This window comes from Melospiza georgiana, chromosome 12 (assembly GCF_028018845.1).
Source record: "Melospiza georgiana isolate bMelGeo1 chromosome 12, bMelGeo1.pri, whole genome shotgun sequence".
Taxonomy (NCBI): domain Eukaryota; kingdom Metazoa; phylum Chordata; class Aves; order Passeriformes; family Passerellidae; genus Melospiza; species Melospiza georgiana.
This window is the reverse complement of record NC_080441.1, coordinates 16568459-16589271: the sequence shown is the minus strand read 5'-3', so window position 1 is coordinate 16589271 and position 20813 is coordinate 16568459. Positions and strand designations below refer to the sequence as shown.

General features: G+C 44.0%; 1 protein-coding gene across 2 annotated transcripts; it reads right to left on the bottom strand.

The window, feature by feature from the left end:
- Positions 1–1313: 1313 nt before the first annotated feature.
- LOC131088392 (serine/threonine-protein kinase PAK 3-like) lies at positions 1314–16465 on the bottom strand. Of its 2 annotated transcripts, XM_058032410.1 has the most exons (8): positions 10546–10561; positions 9579–9642; positions 7263–7375; positions 6305–6422; positions 4941–5040; positions 4627–4823; positions 3470–3607; positions 1314–1827 (listed from the first exon to the last, which is right to left on the bottom strand). In XM_058032410.1, the coding sequence occupies exons 3-8, from the start codon at positions 7358–7360 to the stop codon at positions 1699–1701; spliced, it is 780 nt and encodes a 259-aa protein (XP_057888393.1). In that variant the 5' UTR covers positions 7361–7375; positions 9579–9642; positions 10546–10561; the 3' UTR covers positions 1314–1698. The 2 variants fall into 2 exon arrangements, with proteins under 2 accessions (XP_057888393.1, XP_057888394.1); XM_058032411.1 differs by lacking the exons at positions 1314–1827; positions 3470–3607; positions 4627–4823; positions 4941–5040; positions 6305–6422 and adding exons at positions 11117–11251; positions 12073–12122; positions 16398–16465 and having other exon boundaries at positions 7356–7375; positions 10546–10699.
- Between the last annotated feature and the right edge of the window lie 4348 nt (positions 16466–20813).

The window sequence follows — 20813 nt, the reverse complement described above, 5'->3', positions numbered from 1 at the left end:
CACTTCTAGGCCTTGATCCCTGTGCCAGCTCCAGACATTGCCCCAGTTTGTCCCTGTGGCATGGGGACAGGCACTGCTGGCCAGTGCTGCCCTGAGGGACTGGCAGGGCTGGGAGCTGCAGGAGGCTCAGCAGGATGCCTGCACCTCTGCAGAGATTATTTTTGGGAAAACTCTTTGGGGTTTACCCATAAGGGGAGCTGATCCAGCCTGGGAACACAGCTGGCTCTGCTGGTTTACAGATGCTTCTGCCTTCCCAGGTGAAGCCAGGCAAGGGCAGACTGACAGGGGCTTGTGCTGCTGCCTGCTTTTAACATTGGTACTTAAAATTGTTCATTTTGTAACAATATCAGCACGTGGGAAAATATCTTGGGGTTGGTTTTTTGGGAGGGGAGAAGGGCTGCATTTATGTACACACTCGAACCACCTCAAAAATAAAAACAGGTGGGAAAGTGTGTAAAATATTTCATTGCAACATTTTGGAACTTTTCAATACGAAGTGACCTAAATAAAATGTTACAAAAAATTTCAATTTTAGTGATTTCTGCGCCTGCTGCGGCCGCGAGAGGGCGCTCGGTGTCCACCCACACAGGTGTGACCAGGGCCAGGTGCCGACACCTGCCCGCGGTGGGTGCAACACACCCGGATAAAAACGGTGTTTAATTTATAGAGTTGCCCTATACACGCTATTATAGCTCTCTACACACTGTCTAACAGGTATAGAAGCACCTGTGAGCTAATATAAAAATTATACATATATATATATACATATATATATATATATACACACATACATATATATACACATATATTAATATAAAAATTTAATATATTTTTGATATATGCACATATATACATTTATACATATATTCACACACTATATATACACACCCCCAATATATATATGTATATACTGATATATATTCCATATATGTACATACATATATGTATATACTGATACATATTTTTTATATCATATATATATATAAAAGGAGCATTATATAAGGAACTACAGTTCAGGAGAGTTATGGGGGCATTTGTGCATAGGGGACAATATAAGGTACAAGGTAAATGTATGTCCATAGCTCTGTAACACACTATCTATACATATAATTATATAAAAACATTATATATATAGTGTATATACATATATAGTATATATAATAGTATGTATATTCTATAAATATTTATACATATAATAATTATATACATGTATATTTACACATGTAATAATTATCCAGTATATCACGTGTCTATGTACATTTGCACACCCCCATCCCCCCCCCATTTAACAATCTATGTTATATACATATCTTCCTCTGTAATCTCTATTTTTTTTTTTTTTTGTCAATGTGTTCTGCCAGGTGGAGGGAGGACAGTGAATTCCCCAAACACTCCACAGTCCCAGCTGATTGTGTGTATCCAACAGGATGTTTTGCCTCCCCCATTTGGCTGGAAATGCATTGCACTTTCTCCCTCACCCAGAAGTGCCACAAGTGGGCAAATCCCAGCCCATGGGCATTTCAGAGCCAGCGTGGCTGATGAATGAAGCTGATGAATGAAGGAGACCCTTCCCCATTTCCAAACCATTCCAAAACCCCCATAATTGGGACTTTGCATCTTTGAGAAGCAACCAATAATTCAGAAGTGAATGGAACCATTGGGTGAGAAGGGAGCAAATCTCCCAAAGGAGTGAAAATTTTATTCCTTCTTTTCCTGTGTGTTGGCACTGCTGTCCTGAGCTGTTTCCGTGGTCTGACAGACTTTCCTGGCTATACAGATCAAGTCAGGCAGGACAGAGAGACTCACGGCTGTTCGTAAAAATGGATGCTGCCCAAGGGGAAAAAAAGAAGGAAGAAAGAGAGAAAGAGAGAGAGAGAGAGAGAGAAAGAGAGAAAGAAAGAGAGAAAGAAAGAGAGAAAGAAAGAGAGAAAGAAAGAGAGAAAGAAAGAGAGAAAGAAAGAGAGAAAGAAAGAGAGAAAGAAAGAGAGAAAGAAAGAGAGAAAGAAAGAGAGAAAGAAAGAAAGAGAGAAACTGTTACTTTCCAAAGCCAGTTTCTCACAAGAGGAAGCATGAATTCTCTGCTTACCAGAAATACACATAAATAGGACTGAGGGGGACCATCTCTACTTCAGTTTTAATATTCAGACCTTGCTGTCAGAGGCAATAATCAATTTATCAAGGTGTCTTCAGCTGGCTGGGATTTTGACCCTGCCAGCACTCTGGGAATGCCACTTGCTGCCTTAGGGCTTTTTCCATTTCAGGAAACTCAAAGGACTCACTTAGGTTCCTTTTTTCTAAAGGTAGGGGCTGCTTTAGTTGTCAGAAAAGATGAGTGCAGGCTGTTCCACAGGGAACTCCAGCACCGCTAAGAAAGGTTGATCCCATGAGGATTTAGGGCTGTGCTGTTCTGAAGAACACTGAGGTGCAGGTTTTCAGCACCAAGACAAGAACAGCCAAATCTCTGACTGCTGGGCTGGGACTGGGTTCCTTTTCCACCAACACCATTTTGGCACCATTCTACTGCAGTTCTCTTGCCACCAGCTAAGACTGAATGCACTCCCAAAATACAACACAGAAATGGTCAGAGGGTGGATGGAACACCCTTCCTCTGAGGAAAGGCCAAGAGAACTGGGATTGTTCAGGCTGGAGGAGAGAAGGCCTCAGGGAGACCTTACTGCAGCCTTTCAAAACTTCAAGGGGACCCAGTTTTAGTAGGGCCTGTTGCAAAGGGGCAAAGGGACAAAGGATAATGGTTTTAAATGAAAAGAGGAGAGATTCAGGTTAGGTCTAAGGAAGAAACTGTTTATGCTAGGGGTGGTGAAACACTGGCACAGGTTTTCCAGAGAGGTATTGGATGCCCCATCCCTGAAAACATCCAAAGTCAGGTCAGACAGAGCTCTGAGCAACCTGATCAAGTTGAAGACATCCTCACTCATGGCAGGGAGGTTGGACCAGATGGACTTTAAAGGTCCCTTCCAAGCCATTGAATCATACAAATTCTTGTATGATTCTACTTTGCAAAGCACCCAGACTGGGTGTCGCAGACATCCTTTATGAAAAATCCTTTCCTTAGGAGTTTTCCTCCTGAGAAGCTGAGAGACCTCAGGAACAAAATGTAAACAATGGTTATCTGCTGCTGTGGAATGCAACAGGTGCATCTGTGATTGGTCTCATAGAGTTGTTTGTAATTAATGGCCAATCACAGTCAGCTGGTTCAGACTCTCTGTCTGAGACAGAAGCTTTGTTATTCTTTCCTATTCTATTCTTAGTCAGCCTTCTGATGAAATCCTTTCTTCTATTATTTTAGTATAGTTTTAATATAATATATATCATAAAATAATAAATCAAGCCTTCTGAAACACAGAGTCAGATCTCCATCTCTTCCCTCATCCTCAGACCCCTGTGAACACCTTCACAACAGGGGATTATCAGGAGAGGAGACTTCCCCCTGCAGCCCCTGGGCCTGTACCTGCAGGAGCTCCCTGGCTGTCCAGCGGATGCTGGGGTTGGTGTCCAGGCAGGAGTGCAGGAAGGCGTGGAACAGAATTGACATCTTGCTGGGCATCCTCAGAGGGGGGTACCTGTTCCGGGCAATCAGGCGCTGAGCCTGGGGACAGAGGAAGCACGGGGCAGCCACTGACCATCCCTGGGCTGACAGCTCCACTGCAGGCCCCTCCTGGCTGTCTGAGAGCTCCTGGTGCCTCTCGAGGGGCTGTGATCAGCGTTTGAGGGCAAGGAAGGAGGGAACTGTCAGCCTCCAGAGCAGTGATGACAATGAGCCTGAGTGTAGCCGAGCTGGTCAGAGCATGGTGCTGGTAACAGCAATCCCCAGATGGGCCATTCACTCAGGAGCTGGACTTGGTGATCCCTCCCAACTCAGAATATTCTGGGATCTGGAAATCATTCTCTTCATCTGGGTTTGCTGCCTTATACAAGGCAAAAGCAATCCAAAAGTGGTCTTCCAAGAAAAGTCTAGGAACTTTTTAAAAAAGAGTAGAAGACTCAAATCTTCAAAACTGTTGTATTCCTCGGGAATTAACTGTGCAGCATTTAACCTGGTTTCAGCTAATAGCCATGAGATTTTATCCTGGTATACATTCTTCCACTACTCCTTGCTTGTTTGGTATAAGAACTCATAATTTCATTTTAAGGAATTAGGATCTAAAACTGAAAGCTTCAAAATATGTTTACTACAAGTAGCTTTGCTCAAATATACTTTTAGAAATTTTTATGGTAATACATAATTATGGCATCACTAGAACCAGTGACCCTCCCTTAAAGACACTGGTCAGAATTTGAAGAGGCTTCTGGGCCTGCAGATACGCTTGTAATGCTTTTCATAATAATTTCCCAATTGGAGAAACTTGCTGCTGTCATTCCCAGCTCCAGCTCAGAGAGAGATCAAACACAGCAGGAGGAACTCAAACAGTGCTGGAGGAAAAAAAGGCACATTTTTGCACTGGCACAGGTCACTTCTCCTCTGATGAGATGTTCTGCAGGGACATTTCTAGAAGTAGGCCTTGGTGGAACTATTTCAGGCTGATTTAAGTGGGATTTTGGTTCATGGGAGACAAAGAATGGGACAGATTGGCAAGACAGTGGCATCTGACAGTGTTTGCACCTTACCTGGATGGGGCTTTCTTTAAAGTATGGAGGTTCTCCCTCCAGCATTTCAATGGCCACAATCCCAAGGGCCCAGATGTCCACTTGGGTGTCATATTCCTTTCTTTTCACAATTTCTGGTGCTACCCAGTAAGGAGAGCCAAGCATCGTGCACCGTGTGCTCCGCTCCGGGCTCAGCTGAGCACACAGGCCAAAATCAGCTGAGGAGGAAAAGAAAAATACTGTCAAAGCCAGCTTGAACCATGGAACCAAGCACAAGAATTCCCCACTCTGTGTCTGAGAACACAGGGATGCTGTGCCCGACCAAGAACACCTACTCAGTTTCACAGAGCCGTCCATCCCGAGAAGAATATTGTCACTTTTGACATCTCTGTGGATCACATTCTTTGAATGAAGAAAATCCAGGGCTTTGAGGCACTGAGACAAAACCCATGAGGGTAAAAGTTAGTAAACCTCATTTCATCACACAAGACAAGGAAATGGCCCTAAAAGATTGAATTTCTAGGTGAAACACCAATTGTTGCTATAGACTGTCCATTCCTAACCCAGCCAGAATGGCTGCAGTGGTTCTGCTCTCTCCATCCAGGTGACAAAGGAAAGTTTACCAAAAAAAAAAATCTCTCCCTCCATTATGAGGTGGATCACTTTTGTGTGGGAGGCTGCATGACAGAGGTTTTATGTTGGCCTCAACAGCACATTAAGCAGCACATTAGTCACTTTACAGAAACAAACACCATTTGGGATGCAATGCTCTCCTTTTAAGCTGAGGGCTGTGAGAAATGAGTCTCTGTTTTAATTTGCCGTTAGTTTAAAATTCTGCCACCAGCAGGTTTGCTTTTACTGGCCAAGAATGCAGTGCAGACATGCTCCAGTTTAATGAGGCAAAGTTTAGAATGTTAAATAAATTAAAAAAGAGACTGACAAAAGTGTCTAATAACAGAGTATAGGAAATGCAGTTGTATTGGCAGGAGGCTCACTTAGATGCCCTTTGTCTTAGGTTGACACACATTTTGCAAATGTACATTTAGATGAGAAAACAATGAGTAACAAATATTGAGAGCAAAGCTATAAAGTGGACAGGTTCTCTGCTGCATGGCATTGCATTACAGGAATACTCAGAGCCGGGATGGTTATTACAAGTAGTAAAAACAGTTCACAACACCTCACAAAAATGGAATGTTTTCCTAGTCAAATCTTCTGACAAAAGGAAATTCTGTTAAGGGAGAAGAGCCATAGGGAATAGAGGTGTGGATCTAGGTACACTTTGTGATTTTGTGGCACGGCTTTTTGGGGTTTCTTTAAGTCCATTTCTTACAAAATGCATCTTTGTGAGTGACACCATCTCCTCCAAGACTTTGCCCATTTTCTGTCCTCCACTGCCTGTGGTTCTTTTGGCAGTGTACTGTTTCATTTGCATTTTTAACTTTCCTAGTAAAGAACTGTTATTCCTATTCCTCTATCTTTCCTGAGAGCCTCTTAATTTCAAAATTATAATAATTCAGAGAGAGAGGGTTTACATTTTCCATTTCAAGAGAAGCTCCTGCCTTCCTTAATAGACACCTGTCTTTTCAAACCAAGACACCCTTTTATTTTACATTTCATAACAGCAGCACTGAAATAAAGCTCTGAACAAGAAGTCACTCCTGTCCAAGCTATTGGAAGCCCAAGCAGGGTCCCTCACCTCCTTGCTGATAGCAGCTATCATTCCTTCCTCCATTAAGACTCGGACAAGAACACTGGTTAAAGTGCCTCCATCCACATATTCCATCACGAGCCACAGGTCTTCATTCACCAGGTAGCTGAGAGAAGAAAACAATGGCATGGAGATCAATGTGCACAGCTAAATTACCTTGTGGGAAAGACTGCAGGGGGGTTTTGTTTCTGGGTCACTTGTAAATGGAGGCAGAATGAAATGGAGAGACGTTCCTTGTAGGCTACAGAGTATTTGGAACCTGTGCAGTCTAAATGAGAAAGGCTCATGAGAAATGAAATGAAAAATGCAATTTAGTAACAGCAGAGACCAATCTGGAACCAGGACACTTGCCATCAACTGAATCATTATCTTAATTTATCACTTCCACCATTCACTCCAGGAACAAGGCAACACAACTCCAGAGTTATCTGTGGGAGGAGGCTCTGCAGCACTGAGGACAGCTGTTGGCCAACCATTTTGAAAATACTGCATAAAATACAGTCAGAAACAGGAAAAACTATGTAAAACCTGGCAAATTATGTGGATCTCCAAATGAGAATTTAGTCTTCCTGACTTCCACAGCAATGAAAAATGGAAAACAGCCCAAGGGAGATAATTTCTATGATGGTTTATCAGCACTTGTTGTTAAGGCATAGAAAATATGATCAACCTGTAAAAACCAAACCCCCCAAACAACACAGAGGTAATGAACTGACAGGCTGTTGTTTCAGTAAGACATGGCACATCCAGGTTTTTGAAAAGAGGTTTCCAACTACATACATCAGAAAAGATTAATGGAGACCCAAGGCCATCTCCACCCATCCACTGGAGATGAATAGAGAAATAAGAAAGAGCTCCATGTTCTGCCAGTGCCCAAAGGGGTTTTTTAACCTTTGCCTTGCTGTGTGTGAACAAACATTCCCATGCTAACAGCAGAACCACTCACCTGTCTATATAATTGACAATATTGGGATGCCTGTTTTCCTTCATGATCTGAATCTCGTTGACAAGGAGTTCCTTCCTGCTCCGTCTGCGCAGAGGCATCTTCTTTAGGGCCACCTGAAATGAGAGTGGAGCCCAGGGGCTCCAGAAGTTCTGCTGCAGGAGAGCACTGTGGCCACAGCTCTCTTCACAGAGAGCAGCAGGCACAACTCCCCAAGGATTTTTCCTGGGAAGGCAGTGAGAAGCACAGAGAGAAGAAGAGAAAACAATTCTTATCCCTATTCACTGCTCCTGTTTTTTCACATGTGGAATGTGTTATGGAGACTGTTGACCTGAAGTGAGTTGTTAATTGGACACAAGTGAAAGTGGTTTTGAGTGATTAGCCAATCACTCAAAGCTGTGTTTGTCTGGAGACAGTTATGGGTTTTCTTTAGTATAGTTATAATATAGTATTAGTGTAATATATTATAGTTTTAATAAAGCAATTGTTCAACCTTCTGAATCATGGAGTCAGAGCACATTATTTGGTGCATTGGGGGTGCCTAGCTTGGATAGAGCAAAATGATCATGGAAAGAGTGTTTTTGGAATGATGGGGCCGGGCTGTGCCAACTGCCCTGTGACCACACACCAGGGCTCAGGAAGTGACAGGACAACAGCTGGTTTCACCACTTGTTTAGGTGCCACTTACAGGACACTTGCCAGACACATTTTGCCTTCTAAACTCTGCAAAAATTTCCCTTAACTATCACCCACAGATCTCTGACAACACCCTGCACCCACATTCTTCCCTGATGGCCTCAGTTTATCACCTCTGTTGTTATTCACACAGGTTTTTGCAAAGCAGGATTTTGTGACTTCGAAAATACATCAAAACAGCTGGGAATCCTTCAGCAATTCAATGGGGTTTGGCCATTATTTCAGCAATTGCTGCTTGTCTTGGTTGCATAACAAAGCAAACACATGTGCACACGATGGATAAAATCCCATCCTAAACGATCATAGGAGTTACACACACACAAAAAAAATATGATCCCACAAAATTTCTCAGCTCTTGAACTTCGATTTTGCTACTCCATGAGCAATCTGAACTCCACAGTTCAGATTTGCAATTATTTTCTGGGTTTCTAAAGAAATAACCCATTCTCTGGTATTTTAAGCCTTAATTATGTCCCTCTCTTAAAGACACCACTGGCCCTCTAGCATTCTTTCTGCACCTGAGTAGGAACAAAGCCTGTCCAAAACGAGTTTTTTGCAGGCTGCCATTGCTCTGTGCTTGAGGAAAGGCTGTGCAGGAAAGCTCTACTGGGCACCCAAAGCTCCAGCAGAACTCACAGCAGAGGGGAAAGCCCTGAAGAGCCGCTCAGTGTGCTGGGAGCACACTGGCACTCACCACATCTCCTGTAGCTGGGTCCGTGGCTTTGTAAACAGTCCCGAAACCCCTGGAAACAAAAGAGCAGTGAAGAAAGGAGAAGCAGTTCAGGTGCTGGGGATGAAAGCCCGCCCAGACAGGAGATCTCTGCTGCATGAAGTGTTTTAAAACACCTTGGTTCATCTAGTCTTCAAACAGCAGCACAGCAGCCCTCTGAAGAAAAAGAGCTGGAGCACAGATCTTCAAAACCTAAGAGCAGGGGGAGGGTGTGCCTACAAAAACTGAGAAATATTTAAATTTTATCAATTTTGCCTTATTGCATTGGGTTTTTTCCTTCTTTTTGTATCTCTGTGTGTCTTTTTTTTCCCACAGAATGCATGCTGCAGACTACACAGGGTGGGATTTTGTATGACAGTGCAAAAGTTTATTATTTCACCTCCAGTTTCAATTGCTAAACGATGTGGTTATAATCTGGATTACTGAAGGTTTTTAAGTAAAATATTTGAAATAAATGTCATTGAGAACTTTTATCAGACAGCTGTGGGGTAGTAAGGTGCTCTTTTAGGCAATAAGGTTTGAGGGATGAGAGATCTTGCAGGTCCTGCAAGTGTATAATCCAGAGTACCAAATATTTTTTTAGCAAAATATTTGAAACAAGTGTTACTGAGAACTTTTATCTGACAGCTGTGGAGTGGTAAGGTGTTCTTTTAGGCAATAAGGTTTGAGGGATGGGAGATTTTTCAGGTCCTGCTCCTTGTTGCAGGTGAGGCATTGCCAGCATCGAGTTTTCTTTGACAACACCTTCTGACCACAATTATTAATTCTGACCTGTACTGAGATGGAGGATCTAAACCCACATCATGTTTGGAGCTTGCCTGGATTCACACTTGATATTACAGCAGCAAAATGCCCAGCCATGGCTTTGTAGGAGTAACTGGGATGGGACTTACCCTTGGCCAACTTGAACAAAATCAATGTATTTGGTCTTAGGGTCCCCCTCGTTGACAATGCCCCCTGAAAGAAATGAAATGCAGGATGCTCACTTCAAACAGACACCACCCCCCAGCAGATGGGAGATGCAGCCCCACTGTCTGGCTGTGAGCCCTCTGTGGGCAACAATAGCAACAGAGGCAGCTCCAAAGCACAGATATTTCCACATATATTTCTTTTTGAAGACTTACCTTGACAGGAAACAAAGCACCAGCAGAAATATTCACAAGAGACAGGAAAGACCAGGTACCAAAGCAAGAGTTTGTTTTCTACAAATATTTAGGAGATTTAAAACTACACAGCCTTTATTTTCCTGGGAATAAACCCTTTGTGTGATTCAACAAAAGGTTTAATATTTCTGAAGATTTAATGCACCTTGGGTTCTGGGATTCATTTTTAAGAAACGGTGCAAAGTGTTTCCAGGAGAGAAGGGGACCTTCCCAACTTTCAGCAGTTCACCAAAGGATTGTCTTTATGATTTTAAAGAACATCTCATGTTATAATCAATAATGATGGGGCTTTAGGATCCAGGACCCTCATCATGGGTTACCAGGCTAAGTTCTGGTGATAACCTTGCCTGTGCCATTTGAAGGACCACACTGCTTGTCTTCAGTCTAAGAGGTTGCTGTGAAGTATTTTTGCTCCAATGTCTTGTCAGGGGACTAAAGAGAATTTAGGAACCCAAATATCCTGCTTGATTAGGCCATCAGCACTCAGGAGTTCAGTAGCTCATTCACTAGGTCACAGCACCTTCTGCTGAATCAGAAACCATCCCTGCTTTTGCCTTCAGCACAGATGGAAGGGCAGGGAAACTGAACCCAGTCTGAGCTGCCCTGAGGAATGCCCAGAGAGAATTCTGCTTCCTGTGTCCTTTGGTGCAGCTGAGGCTGGGACACACACACCAGACAAGAGGCACAGCACACATACTCAGCTGTTCCAGCACTTCCTCTGTCACACAGAATTTCTTCTGCAGCCGGACCCTGGGTTTGTCCAGAGGACCTGAGCTTCTGCTGAGGGTGTCAGACAGGAGAAGTGTCTCATCATCTGCATCTTCAGCTCCCAGCAGAGAGCTCGTGTGGATCTGTGATGAGAAATCAGTGTCAGGAAGGGAGCTGGCAGGGATACCCTGAGCTTGTATTCCAAATGCAAACCCTCAGGAAGACGCCTGTCAGCCATATCCACTGCTCTAAACAGCTTTTTGCTGTCCACATCACAAACTGAATGAATAAAACCAAAGCAAGTTCATGGCCAGTTACATGTTCAATTTTCATGGATTTTCTCAAATAATCTGTGCAGAGGGGCAGGTACATCCAGGAGACAATTTCTCCTGTATGCTGCAAGGGAAACTAATGACTAAAAGGGAAATTCAAACCCAGTTTTCCAGGTGCCACTGGCTGGGGTGAAGCACAATGTCATGGCAGGACTCCAGCTGTGAATGGCAGCTGCTGAATGGCAGAAACTCTGAATTGCACCAATGGTAACCAAAGCTGGCACTTACTGATCCTCCTGAGGAAACAGCTGCAGGTTCCTTGTCCACCTTCTTCTCATTATCCTCTTGTCCAGGAAGGGAAAGAGCCAGCTGAGGTTCTGGTGGCAATGTTGTGGCTTGGGGACAGGAGTGAGAGTCTCCCTTCTGCCATTTGGGAGGTTTGATAGTTACACACAACTTTCAGCTGCTTTGACATCAGAAACTGATCTAGACATGCATATGGTCCTACAGCCTCAATTCTCTGTTGCACATGTCCCAGTACAATTTAAATATCTATAAATTATGGGGGGTTGAAACAACCCCAGCTGCTGCCCTGCAGGGGCAGAGCACTACATCAAGTTGCCCCAAATTTGATGTTTCCACCTGCTTTAAAGCTTAAAGGCCACTTAGAGAACTGAAGCAAATCAAAGGCACCATTTTACACCTTCACACCTCACTGTTGCTCTATTTAAAATGCTTAATATTAACCCTAATAAATTTGGCCAGTGGATGTCATGCCTCTCTCTAGGATTGTTACTGCAACCCAACATTTATCAGTGTGGATTGTTATTTAAAACTTCCTTTCAATGGTTCCAGTGAGTTACATTATCAATTATAACCTTATTTATGCTCAGCTATATATCCAGCTGTACTAAAGATAAATCATGAAACTTGCTAGAAAGGGAGTTCTAAGTTGTTAAAACTAAATTAAAATGGGGCAGTCATACAGTATTGAAAATTGCTGTGAATTAGATATTCCACCATGGCTAAACCCACAATCTTCCCCCAGCAAAACCAGACTTTAATTTGTTTAAAAGCTTTGAACAGAAACTGAGGAAACAGCCAGGGATCCCTTTGCTGCTGCTGCAAAACCAGACATGGACATTTTTTCAGGGTGGCACGCTGTTGGAGCAGGCAAAGCTCATTCACAGCTTACTCCACAGTCCTTAAACTCTAGGAATGTCAGAGGTTCCTTTCCCACTCACCAAAGGACAGGTTGCCATGTATCCACCTCTGGATAACTGGATGATCAGATCTGCAGTGGGCAAGAGAAGATGAACCAGATGCTGTTAGAAAACTGCCTCTTGTGGGGCATCCTCCATGGAACACGTCAGCCCAAAGAAAAGAGCATTTTTATTTCACCAAATCCCTCCAGGAGCAACAGTTCTTTTCCACAGTAAGGAACAGAACGGGACAAAATACCAGATTATTTTTTTTTATACCTTTCTATTTTTTATGCTGTTTCACCAGCAAATAAGTAGAAACTCAGTCAAGAAAATGCAAATTGTTCTTTAATAATCAATGATTCTGCTCTGCCCAAGAGCTAAAGAAGTTTTCCTACTATTAAATTGCATATGTTGGTTCTCTTTAGCTTGCTGAAAATGCTTCCCTAGAAAAGCCTTCCCAAAATCCCCTTAGCTGTGTGAATTCTATTCTGATACTGCACAGGAACAGCTCCTGGGTTCAGGAGCATACACTATTGGGAAGTTACATCTCCTCATGAAGGTTATCACTATTTTAGCACAGGTGGTTAGTAAAATCTTTTAATTATGGGGGGAAAAAGATCTTTTCCCTCAGTTCTGAAGATAATTGCACAGTTTTTGTAAGCACTTCTGACAAGCTCTTCCAGGCTGCATTTTGGAAAGAGCAAAGTGAGGGAATTACAGACTCCCCAAACTGTCGTGCATAGGGAATGGAACCCCCACAGGGCTCCCCACATTCCAAATGCTGTCCCCATTGAGACACCCCTTTTAGCAGAAGCTGTTGACAGGAGCTCTACCAAACCAATGCCATCTCAGTGTCATTGCTGTTCCAAACTCAGCTCAGTTCCTAAGGAAGAGCAGAAAGGCCACAGTGATCCCAAAGCCAGGTATGCTGCACCTAGGGCAAAGCACTACTCACTCCTCAGATGAGCTGTCAGCAGCCAGGGTTTATCTGGGTCAAAATACAGCGCAGATGCGGCAGACAGAAAATCACGCACTGTGGCAACAACTTGCTGGATCATTTCTGCAGAGCTGTGCTAGAACTTGCAGAGCTGCATAACCCAAAATTCAGCTAAAACCCTTGCTGGTGTGCAGGCAGCCCACTGAGAACTCCTGGAGGAGGAGGATCCTCCTGGAATGCCAGCAGAAGGGGCATCGAGGTGGTCTGGGTTGCAGGAATGGCAGTGTCCTGTTGGCACTGCAGGGATGTGCCAACCTTTCAGTGGCACCCCAACGGGCCCTGACATCACAGTGGCAGCAGCTGCAGGCTCACACTCTGTGGAATGGTTCCAGGCTGCTCCTGCAGCAGCTGGATGCTCCATTTGGCTCATTCTGGAGATCCCTTTATGGCAGTGAGATGTCAACCTTCCTCCTGATGCAAAGCTCCTCTTTCTGCATGGAGCTCATCATGGAAATCAATTCTTCACTTCCATGGAGTAAAAATTTAAGGCTAAACTCGACTGTATTTGCAGGGTTCCCAGATGAAGGAAGGAATGATGAATCTGACTCCATGCTCTTAGAAGTCTAATTTATTATTTTATGATACTATATTATATAAAAGAATACTAAACTAAACTATACTAAAGAGTACAGAAAGGATACTTACAGAAGGTTAAAAAGCTAATAATGAAAACTCATTACTCTTTCCAGAGCCCTGACACAGCTTGGCACTGATTGGCCAAAGAATGAAAATAATTCATAACAGAATCCAAAGAAACAATCACCTGTTGGATAAAAAAAATCTCCAAACATTCCACATGAGCAAAATAGAGGAGAAGCAATGAGATAATATTGTTTTCCTTTTTCTCTGAGGCTTCTCAGCTTCCCAGGAGCAAAATCCCAGGCAAAAGGATTTTTCCAGAAAATATAACTGTGACAAAACTCATTTTCCTGATGATTCTTTGATTCCATTACAAATCTCTTCTCCGTTGGTAGACAAAACACTGGACTTTTGATGCTCAGTAACAAAATCTTGCTGAAATGGTCTCTGCTGTCAGATTAGAGGGAAAACCTCACCCTGATGGAATTACTTTCCAGCACACCAGGGAACACTGTGGGGGAAAGACTCTGGTGCTAAGGACTCTCCTGGCCCAGCTCCTGTAGCTCTGCTGTCAATGTACAGAACACAGAGCTTGGAAATCCCTGATGCCCCTACAAAAACATATTCCCTTGGATGTGAGGGAACCCTGCAGGATCAGCTCCCTCAGTGGACAGACAGCTCTTCAATCCTCCTCCTCTCCAATTTCTGTGTGCACAGAAGATGTGCTCAGGCTCTGAATAGCTTTTCTCTCTGCAACAATGGAATATCAGGGCCCTTTCAGAGCATAATTTCATCCATTTCTCTCCCTTCCACCCTCTCATGAATTACTAATTTAAAGTGACTTAATATCTATTCTCTATTCCCCTTGGCTTTGCATATTTTAATTATGCCTCTTCCTAATCCTCATTTTCCCAGAACAGACTTAAATAACCCAAATTACCCCATCAGTAACTGTCTTTGATACCTCAGTTATTGCAGCTAATTTGCCAAACATGCTATTTTTGTGGGTTTTTTTCTAACACCAAGTGATCACACACTCTGTTCCACCAGCTTTTACCTACAAACCAAAGTGATCTGCTGCATGAAATTACATCTCCATCAAAATTTGGGGTTTTTTAAAGTATTATTGCTGCTAAATCACTTCCTGGAAGATTTTAGTGACATTTTGCAGCCTTATCTTGGACTGCCAATGGGCAGGTGAGGACAGTGCTGGAGATGTTGGGAGAAATCCTGCTTGTCTCTGCTCAGCCTGAGGACTGCTCCAGTTCAAAACAGAACAATACATGTCTTTTGCAAAGGGACTTTTCTGCAAAACACTGACATTATTTTGTCAGAATACAATGTTTGCCAAGAGAGGAGCATTCACAGAGCTATTTCTGCAGTGAGAGGGCATCTTTAGCCAAGACAATAAATAACTACTGGTCCCAGAGAGCTGCTGCCCACAGGCTCTCAGGAGTGGCTGCAGCCATGTGCTTGTGCAGCACAAGAAAAACAGCCCCAGGTAAATTAGAAAGCCCCTAAAAAGAAAACAAGCTCACACTCATAGTTAATAATACAGATATTGGATCTGTCGTATTATTTTAGGAGGCAAAGAAAATATGACCTTGGCATTTTTATTAAGCTTTTCCTCTGTCACTTTGAAGCAAACTTTTGAAGGGTGAAATTCCATTTATTTTCAGGAAATACAGATCCTGGGGCAGGGGACAGGCAGACAGGGAGGGGCTGCAGGAGCAGGCTGTGCCCCTGGAGCTGTGAAAAAGGCAGACTGCCAGGCACACTGGCTCATCAGGGTCTTTGTGTTTTCCCAGTTTGGAAAGAAGTTCCTTGCAATCCCATCCTTTTCTGCTCCAACCTACTAAGTGTCCTCAGCAAGAGCAGGAGTAAGGAAAGGCATTTGAGCACAAGGCATCATGTAAAACCAAGCCATCCAGACAAGAAATGCCAGCAATGAATGTGGAGCAGGGTTCTGAGCTGCCCCAGGGCTCTTGGACCACATTTCAGTGTAAATGTGGTACTGAGATCACCAGAACCAAGAAAGCAAAGCCCAGAAGCGCCATGAGCTTCTGAGGAGTGGGGAGCACTGCCTGGGGATTACACACCAGAATTGCTCCAGGCCTGCGTTTCACTTTCCACCTGCTGAGGCAGGGAGTTTTATCCAGCTTCAAGCATGGAAGAGCACGTCATGTTTGCAGTGTGCCCTGATTCAGCAATGATCTTCTCATCCCCCGCAGCTTCCCTTCTCCACGAGCATCCACCTGTTGGGAAATATATTTGGAAAAAAAAAGTTACTTTAATAACTAGCACTCAGGAATGACCCCTTCTTCCAGAATTTCATTTGGTGTTATGTGAAGAGCTCTTTCCTTGCATGTTATCAAAAAATTTACTCATTTGGGCTTTCCTACTGTATGGGATGGCTTTACTTTGCCCTGCTTGTGCAGCTGTCCAGGGTTTACTTTTACCATCACGCATCCCTCGGCACTTGGAACATGTTCCTGCTGAGCTGAGAAGGACAGACCGGGACAGCTTCACGGCAAGGGATCTCACACCCTGCAGGTCCGACCCCACCTCAGCTCGGAGCTCTGACTGGCCCGAGCGCCAGCTCCGGAGCTCCCCTCACGCTGCAAAACTGCAGGGAGAGGCCCCAAAGGCGGAGCCCCCGCTGTCCCCACACCCTCACATAGCAGGCACCGGCCGCTCCCGTGCCGCCCCGCCGCGCTCACAGGGGCTGACTGCCTCCGCTGCCTCCCCTCACGGCCCCGCAGCCCCGTCCCTGCAGGAGCCCCCTCACCCGCTGCCGCGCTGTCGCTGCTGGGCCCATCGCGCAGCTGCATCCCGGTGAGGCGGAGGATGCCGGAGCTGCCCGCCTCCCCCAGGGATGAGAAGGAGAGGGCGAGGTGCGCAGGACCCCCAGCCCCGCCGCTCCGGTTCGGTCCCGCTCCCCGTCCCCCACCCAGCCACCCATCTTAGCACAGACCCCACCAGCCCCTCAATAACCGCGGGGAGGCGTGGCCTCCGTCCGCCCCGCGGCCGCTCCCACCAATCGGTGGTGGGGGCGGAGCTGAGGGGGCGGGGCTCGGCAGGGAGGGGGCGGGGCTGTGAGCCGCGGCCGCCAGGTGGCGCTGCCGGGCCGGGACTGAGGGGCCTGAGGCGCGGAGGGCCCGGGTATGGGGAGACTGGGAATGGGGAACTGGGAATGGGGGGAGACTGGGAATGGGGGGAGACTGGGAATGGGGAAAGTGGGAATGGGGAACTGGGAATGGGGAACTGGGAATGGGGGAGACTGGGAATGGGGAACTGGGGATGGGGAAAGTGGGAATGGGGAACTGGGAATGGGGAAAGTGGGAATGGGGAACTGGGAATGGGGAACTGGGAATGGGGAACTGGGAATGGGGAACTGGGAATGGGGAAAGTGGGAATGGGGAACTGGGAATGGGGAACTGGGAATGGGGAACTGGGAATGGGGAAAGTGGGAATGGGGAACTGGGAATGGGGAACTGGGAATAGGGGGAGACTGGGAATGGGGGACTGGGAATGGGGAAAGTGGGAATGGGGAAAGTGGGAATGGGGGAAACTGGGAATGTGGGAGACTTGGATAAGAGAGAGACTGGGATAGGAGGGAGACATGGGTCCCTCCTCAGACCCAAAGGTCACCTGTACCAGGTGCTACAGAGCTTCACTTTTCTGGAAAACAGCGAAAATACCAAGCGAAGAATCTTCATGGCAGAACAAAGGGAAAGAGCCTGGAAGAGCAGTTTTGTTCTCTTTATTTTCTCCAGAAGACGGTTTTCAAGTGACACCGTGCTGTTATAGGACAAATTCACATTTAACAATAAATCATGAGCTCTTGGTGGTGGAGTGGCACCAAGGAGCTGTCCTGCTCCCAGTGAGGAGCTGGGAGTGCTCCTGAGGTTCCCTTCATCAATTAAAGGCACAAATATTGTGTGCAAAATGCAGAGTCATGGGAAAGTAATGGGATTTCTGGCACTGGAGCCATTGGGGTGTAGGGTGGAGATCCTCCATACCCTCAGGTACAAATGTGTGCATGCAGATGCTGAACAGTTCCTGGCATGTATTCCCACAGCTACCCTGGCTTGGTCCCCAAGGAAAAAACATTAACTTGCATTTGAATCGTGTAGTTTTGGGTCCATTTCACTGGAAGTGAACATTATATATATATTTTGTGGTTACATATTTAAAACCTGTGATATGATGTGACTGTGTTCACAGGGGTCCGAGGATGAGGGAAGAGATGGAGATCTGACTCCATGTTTCAGAAGGCTTAATTTATTATTTTATTATATATATGACATTAAAACTATACTAAAAGAATAGAAGAAAGGATTTCATCAGAAGGCTGGCTAAGAATAGGAAAGAATGATAACAAAGGCTTCTGTCTTGGACAGAGTCTGAGCCAGCTGACTGTGATTGGCCATTAATTACAAACATCCAACATGAGACCAATCACAGATGCACCTGTTGCATTCCACAGCAGCAGATAACCATTGTTTACATTTTGTTCCTGAGGTCTCTCAGCTTCTCAGGAGGAAGAATCTTAAGGAAAGGATTTTCCATAAAAGATGTCTGTGACAATATGAGGTTCTTTATTTTTGCTATTGTTTAAAAGAAACCAGAAACTACCGAGCGAAATAGAATTATAGAATCATTAAGGTTGGAAAAGGCCTCTAGGATCACCAAGCATCAGCACTGTCACCATGCTCACCACTACACCATGTCCTCAGCTGCCATGCCTACATGGATTTTGAACATTTCCTGGGATGGAGACTTCACCACCTTCCTGGAATCCTGTTCCAGGGTGTGACAACCCTATCCATGGAGAAGTGTGTGAGAGCATCCTGCTAAGTTTAAAGACAGAGAAAGGAAATAATTCCAAAATTATTGTTATTATTCAAAACTCTTTTTGTTTTTGATAGGAACATTAGATTGCATAAATGTTTCTTATGAATGCACCTTTCCCATCCCAGTGATTGCAGTTTGATTTTTCCCTCGCTGCTGTTGTGTGAGTACAAGGGTTTAATGCAATCCTACCTTGCCACCTCGTGGCATTTCTGTGAATTAGCACAGCTCAGTTTCCTGGAGTCAGTTTAGGATTGTGTTCATTTCCTCAGGAGAGGGCTCCTGTTTGCCCATTCACCCTCCCAGCCAGGGGAAACCAGCTGGGGGCTGTTCTGCAGCCTGGAGTGGCACAGAGGTCACAGGTGGTTGAACCAGGCGCTGTGAGGCTGCTGGAATTGTGGTGGGCCAGAGGAAACGGGACACATGCCAGAAGGTAAAACAGGGATAGCAGACACAACAGCATCTATTCATTTTTAACTAATTTTTTTTTTTTTTTCACTTAGCAATGGTATAGAATATTTCTTTGCTTTTGAGCAACGCCTATGTTTTCATGCTGGGAAATGTTGTTTTGTCTTTGTAGGTAGCAGGAACATGAAATTTCAGGAGGAAAAACCCCATGGGATCACCTACAGTTCTCCTTGTTCCTGCTTAGCATAAAAGTGCAAATTAATATCTTCTTCACAAATATGTGTAGCTCAACAGAATTTTGTTTTCTCAGTAATATTCCAGTTTCTGGTATTGAGATGGAGGGGGCTTCTGCTCTGTTTATTTTTTTAGTAGTACTTAGAACTGTGCTGCTTTATTTCAGCTGTTTATTAACATGTTTGGGTTTGTTTTGTTTTGTGAGAAAGCAGATAATATGCCAGGATGAGTTTCTAAACATATTTTTTTCACTTGAATATAGAGATTGAATTTTTATCAGATAATCTTTCACTAGCACAGAAAGTTATGAGCATGTAGAGCTTCCAGAGGGAATGATTGTTTAGAACAGCTTCTTTCCTGTGGAGGGGCCTAAATGCTGATTTATCAGTGCTGAAAGTAATCTGCATCTTCATTCTTCTATTTCTCATCTTCCTCCTCTCCCCTTTCCCCTCCAGAACAAAGCACTGACCCCCACAAGCTTTGTTTCAACAGATGAACACATTCTAACACAATATTAATAGCAGTGATCAGTAAATAATGGATTTTCAGTGTCTGCCCGCCTGCTGGGGTGGAGACTGCTGTGTAAATAAGTTGACCCAGCAGAACTGCAGTCAGGCTGCTGGAAGCAGTGCACCAATCCCTGCTGGATTCACTGCCCTCCAGATGAGACCTGGGGCACAGTAATTACACTGCACATCCCTGATTGCCTTTTCTCCTGCTGCTAATTGTTGCTTGGTGGTTAGCTGAATACTTAATAGAGAAGAAGAACATCGTGTTGTATTCTATCGTTTTCAATTTTTTTTTTTTTTAATAATTTTTTTTCTTTTCCACTTTCGAAAAGAAAGAGCTAGCTGCTGGCAATGCAAATCTTTTTAGTCTTGCATGTATTTAAACACAATTGTTAAGAATTGATAATTGATAAATTGGTACATTAATTGATAAATTAATTGATAATAATTGATAAATCAACATTTAGGCCTCTCCACAGGAAAGAAGCTGTTCTAATAAATCATTTTATTTATATTCCATTTATATTCAATTTTATTTATATTCCATTTATAGCACATTTATATGGTGCAGAAGAAATCTTGGGTTTGTTCTTTTTAAGGTTTAGGGGAGAATTCCAGGGATTTCCTGGCTATCAGAGAGTTACAGAATTATAGAATATCCTGATTTGGAAGGGACACACAAGGAACATCGATGTCCAACTCCTGGCTGGCCTTAGGGTTTTGCTGTAACCACAGAATGGGACCACAAGAGGTCAACAGCGACCTGTAATGGCTAATACCCCTTCTTCCTGTAAATGAAACACTTTAATAAAAACACCTAATCAGACTTGATTTTCTAGTTATTTTAAAGAAGATCTTCTATTGTTTATAGAAATAATTATAATGTTGTTAACAATCTCTTTTTCTAAAGGCATTTGAAGGGTGATGATCTAGCACTCATTAATTAATCGGTTTACCTTTATACAGAAAGGAAGTTATCAAAAACTAAGTAAATTGTCAAGAATTGTATGTTTTCCAGAGATCATGATTTGTTTTGTTCATATAATAATAAAATAAGCTTACATTCACTTTGTTAAATTTGTCACCATGGCCATTAATGTGCAAATTTATTTCTATATCTATATACATTTTTAAAAATTTCACTGAGATGTAAAAGTGGCATGTCGATTTCCTTCTTAAAACTTGAATATGTTGTGTAA